Below are 5,330 nucleotides of genomic sequence, written 5' to 3' on the forward strand. Positions count from 1 at the left end.
TGAAGCCAAATACAAATCTTAGAGTCTGCAAAAGACACAAGACTGGGGCGGAGGTTCACCTTTCAGCAGGACAACGATCCTAAACATACAGCCAGAGCTACAATGGAATGGTTTTGATCAAAGCATAATAACCACTTCTAGACCAGAAAGGATTTGCCCCCTTAATGACCAGGCAATTTTTTGTGATTCGGCACTGTGTTACTTTAACGGACAATTGCGCGGTCATTATTCAGGGGTTAAATGCAAGCCTAGGGGAGTGTTTCTAAATGTATGGGGGTTGGGCTTTTGAAATGATCACCGAGACCTGTGATCCTATATAGAAGGATCACAGGCGCGCTGTGATCATTCCAGAGAGAACGGTCAGCTGTGTTTACAACAGCTGACCGTCCTTCTCTCTCAGCGGGGAGTGATCGCGGGTGCCTGGCGGCAATCAGAGCCGCCAGCCCCATGCATCGGAGTCTCTGCTGCTGAGTGGGGGCGGGAGCATGCTGGCGCGCACTTGCCCCCTAGCTGCAGGCGCGCGATTGACGTTGAGCTAAGTCGGTTCTTGCAGGAGGGGCTGCCTGCCGCAATAAATCTGCGGGGGGGGGGGCGGTCGTTAAGAAGTTAATGTGTTAGAATGGCCCAGTCAAAGTCCAGACCTAAATCCGATTTGAGAATGTGTGGCAAGACTTGAAAATTGCTGTTCAGACGCTCTCCATCCAATCTTGGAGAGCTTGAGCTGTTCTGCAAAGAAGAATGGGCAAAACTTTCACTCTAGATGTGCAAAGCTGACTTACAGCTGTAATTGCAGCTAAAGGTGGTTCTACAAAGTGTTGACTCAGGGGGGCTGAATACAAATGCATGCCACACTTTTCTCATATTTATTTGTAAAAATGTTAAAAACCATTTATCATTTTCCTTCCACTTCACAATTATGTGCCACTTTGTGTTGGTCTATCACATAAAATCCCAATAAAATACATTTATGGTTTTGGTTGTAACATGACAAAATGTGGAAAATTTCAAGGGGTGTGAATACTTTTTTAAGGCACTGTACACATACGAGGGGGGTCTTTAAAAAGTTTCTTCTTCTTCTTTTTTTTTTTTTTTTTTTTTTATTTTTTTTATTTTTTTTTATTTAATGGCGTTTAATTAAAGTGCAGAAACTTTTTTGAAGAACCTGTGTGTGTGTGTGTGTGTGTGTGTGTGTGTGTGTGTGTGTGCGCGCGCGTGTGCGTATACTGTATAAAATATAATTAGAATTTTGTTCGCAGATTTGGAAGAGACGTGACGATGGTGAACAGAATCAGGAGGGTGCATGAGGGAAATTGATCTTCTGGAAAGAGAACATGCGAGTACTGGGGCAGTAGATTTTGTGGTTTGAAGTGTAAATATTTACTGGAATGTGAGACCAGTTGGCCTGTTGAAGACGCAATACACGTTGAAGAGCTTTAACAGCCTTCTGCCATGATGCAACCTCTCTGCAAAATGTCTATTCCTGTTTTTCCAGGAGTTTTGTGAATTTGTATATTTTTATATTAAATCTATGGAGAAAGGTTAAAGGCTTCTGTTTGTGTTTTTTTTTTTTTTTTTTGTTTAATATACATTAAATCCGTTTTCCCTAAACATTCTACCTATTGTGATTCTTATTAAAGTACATGTAACTCCTATCACTGAAATTTCTTAGGCTTTAACATAAATGTAATTTCATTTTATTTTCAAGGTTTAATTCCTCAGCTTTCATTGAATGATTCCTGGTGATGATGGAAGGCTTCCTGTTATAGGGTGACCACATTCTGTGCCTGTTTCCACACTCTGCTCTTGTGTTGTCACCTTGTCAGATGGACTACTAGTGAAGCTACAGCGGCCATCGCAACAAACGTTGGTCCACTGTTATTACCATCAGGAAAGCCACCCTGTGAAATGCCATGCACTCATCACTGTAGCACATGCAGACAGCGAGTGGTTGCAATGAGGCTGCAGGAAATCAGTGTGAGATGTAACAAAGGTGAAAACTGTACTTTATTAAAAAGAAATGGCAGTTTATGATACACAGTGATTTATTCAACTATATATCCTGCCATTAGGGTTTACATTTGCTTACACATCTTGATGACCATGTATAGCATATGTACAGTGGCAGGAAGGGTGGGCCTTAACACTGAACACGCGACACACACGTGTCCATGGCAGCTGAGGTTTCTGAGAACATACACTAGCTTAATGACTGAGCTGTCAGACAGCTGAGCTTTTTCTGTTTATGACCAGGAGCTGGCAGGACAGGCTCCCTATCAAGTGACAGCCAATCTGTGATCAAGGAGTCTGCCCTGCCTCCCAGCATTAAGACCCAGTTAAAAAGCTGCTATGAAGGTCCAGGGAGGGGTTAAAGTAGGTTGGCTTTCATCATATACTGTATGTGTGCAGAAATAGAACAGAAACAAAGTAAACCGTTAACCATGCCTTTCATGTGATTCAATCACTGTGCTGATCTAAGGTGTGGCCAAAGCAGCCACTTAGGCCATTAATGTTTCTAACTCCTGAACATGTTGAAGAGGAGCCTAGCAACAATAACCCTTCCTTTTTTTTTTTTTTTTGACCATTGGGTCCAGTGATATTCAATATATCTGTAGCACCCTACAGGTAGGTGCTAGGTAAAAGTATAGTGGGCCTTGGCTGCCTAACAGCAGGGCCATGATTTCAGCTGGCTGTTATGTCTCCTAGGTGTGTTTGCTGAAAGGGGAGTCTCCCCACTGGCTCCAAGAGAGGATTCTCATTGGATAGTGTAGGAAACTTAATCAGAGACACACTCAGGCCTGTATCTACCCCAGAAGGCAGATTCTGCTGCAAAGGATTCTGGGAGTGGGTATAAGTTCTGAAGGAATGCATGATGCAGCATCTTTGGTGGGATGCAGATTCTCAGGAGGGAGAGTACGGCTGTCTCTCCTCCTGTCAGAGGAAGCGGGTGTCCTGGGTGGCAGCCTGGGAATCCAAAGAGTGCAGAGGGGATCTGGTGTGCGGAGAACCAGTGGAGAGAGAGAGAGAGGTCCAGTTCCAGGAAAGCCTACAAAGGTCGTGAGTACTGTGGACTGCCCCTAGGGGTCTTCCTAGTGTCGGAGGGGACCGCTCTGGAGAAGGTTCTAGGGATCCAGGAGTCAGCTAACTGTTAAAGGGGGTGTCTAGTCGGAGGATCCTGAAGTATTAGAGTGGGTACCTAGTGAGAGGACCCTGAAGTATTAGAGGGGGTACCTGCAGTTTGGGCCCTGAAGAGTCAGTGTACAGTGTGAAGTGTACAAAGTTGAGAGTTGCAGCAGCACAAGTAGTGACAAGGAGCTACCTCAGCCAGTGAAGGGATGGAGGGAGCTGTTCTGATACTCGGTTTAGCTCAAAAGTCACTGGAGTTAAGAATTCTACAGTCCTGGAGTTTCTGAGCTAACAAACAAGTTAAAGTCGAGGTTTCAGCACTAATTCAGTCAAGCAGCCTTTGAAGCGTCAGGAAGCGCTGGTCGGCATTCAGCTGGCACCAAGACAGCGTTGGTGAGCATTTTTTTGTACAAAGTCCCAGTTAAGCCTAGAAGAGCCAGAGGAGTATCCCACTCATTCCCTTCTCCCATCCCCTGAATACAATAAAACAAACCAAAGATACCGCAATGGTCATTGTCTCAGTTCTCACACCTGGATTCACAACTTAAATTTGTTGGAAGTGTTACCGGTACTGATGGCAGACCCACCTCAGGCCCTAGGCCTGGAAATATTGCTACATATCCAATACCCAACGTCTCAGTAATGGAGTGCCACTATGTCACCTCTATTTGGGGGATCGGCAATTCTAATGCTAAAAGGTACACAAGGAACGCAAGTGGGACAGAGGATCTTGTTTAACGCTACAATGGGGGCTAAGTAGGTAACCATTTTTTTTTTTCTACTGCAGGTAAGTGGTAAAATAATTTGTCTATATATACTCCATAAAATTGAGTTTAAAAAAGTGGTAAAACTGAGTCGCCTCTCTACCACCAGCATAATGTTTATGACCTACAGCAGTGGTTCCCATCCTCAGTCCTACAGTACCCCCACAGGTCCGGTTTTTGATATGTCCTTCACTTTGCACAGATGCTTTTAAAATCAATGTCAGTGGCTTGGTATTTATGACCACAATTTTATCTAAGGGAAAATCCCAAACCATGGCCTGTTGGGGGTGCCGGAGGACAGATGTTGGAACTACTGACCTAGAGAACAACTTAGGTTTTAAGAATTTAAAATTAACTATCATGGAGGCTGCCGTTGATGACCTCCCCTAAAAATGATATGTCCCTGGCTGTACACCCATGCTCACATCCCATGCTTCAGTAGTTTGCTTAAATAATACAGGACAGGTATGTCGAAAAGCATTGACTTTTCTGAAATACAGTATGCGAAGATACCGTATTTTCCGGCGTATAAGACGACCCCCCTATTACATGATCTACCGGTAATACTTATTCTTAGGTTACCTTGGAGATATTATGCTCGGCGTATAAGACGACCTCCCATTTTTGGGGGATTTTTTTGAGGTTCAAAAGTAGTCTTATACGCCAGAAAATACAGTACTTGTTCCAGGTCAGTGATTTCAAAGTATTGAAGCCAGTGGGTTGGTGGGCAGCCAGCATTTTTAAAGGTATTCAGCAATGGCAGCCTGTGTGTTTGTCTCTTAACAGGTTTACATAATTAGCTAAGTAAAGCAGAAAAAGGATAAGAGGGCTGCATTCTGCCCAACACTTCACCCACAAACAAATGTGAGTCCTGTGATATACATGTGTAGAAAGCTTTATAATCCCATGTAATAATGTCCATGAATGACAAACACTTTAATGTGTTTGGCAGCCCTTGCACTAGATTGTAACTTTTGAAGTGTATGTCAACTTTAACAGTTTACTTCTCTTATTTACTGCCCTTGGTTTGTTAAATATACTTTGTTACATTTGTTAAGTTGCATCTGTTCTAAGTGCAAAAAAAAAGGCCTGTTCATATCCTGTCAAAGGTCTTGTGAGACAATAACTTCCTGTGCATTGTTTCCATCTATATCTACAAAACACATCCACCTATGTTATAAAGAGGAGAGGTGGTGGTGTTCTGTAGTTTGTGTCCTAAGGTGACCTCTGCTCCTTCATAGATTCAGTATGCAGAATGAGCATAGCCACCTTAGGATAGGAAGTTTTTGACTGGCTGGATCATGAGGTTAAAACAGCCTTAAAGAAGAAAACGAATGCAGCAACATCTGAGGATTGGCATGTTGCAATATATAACATTTTGGATTTGGGTACTCTTTGTCTCTGCAGGTAATAATGACAGTACAGATGGGGTGATTTGTAACC

The 5,330-nt window shown here is 43.2% G+C and overlaps 1 protein-coding gene across 1 annotated transcript in view; it reads left to right on the forward strand.

Moving 5' to 3' along the window:
- Nucleotides 1–1,548, forward strand: part of USP39 (ubiquitin specific peptidase 39) — a 54,453-nt gene extending 52,905 nt beyond the window's left edge. Inside the window, exon 13 of the mRNA XM_082257005.1 lies at nucleotides 1,257–1,548. Within this exon, the coding sequence (XP_082113131.1) occupies nucleotides 1,257–1,304 (48 nt within the window). The 3' untranslated portion in view covers nucleotides 1,305–1,548. The remainder of the gene's footprint in view (nucleotides 1–1,256) is intronic.
- Nucleotides 1,549–5,330: the final 3,782 nt, after the last annotated feature.

This window comes from Pelophylax lessonae, assembly GCF_965119305.1.
Source record: "Pelophylax lessonae genome assembly, chromosome: 4".
In the NCBI taxonomy this organism is placed as follows: domain Eukaryota; kingdom Metazoa; phylum Chordata; class Amphibia; order Anura; family Ranidae; genus Pelophylax; species Pelophylax lessonae.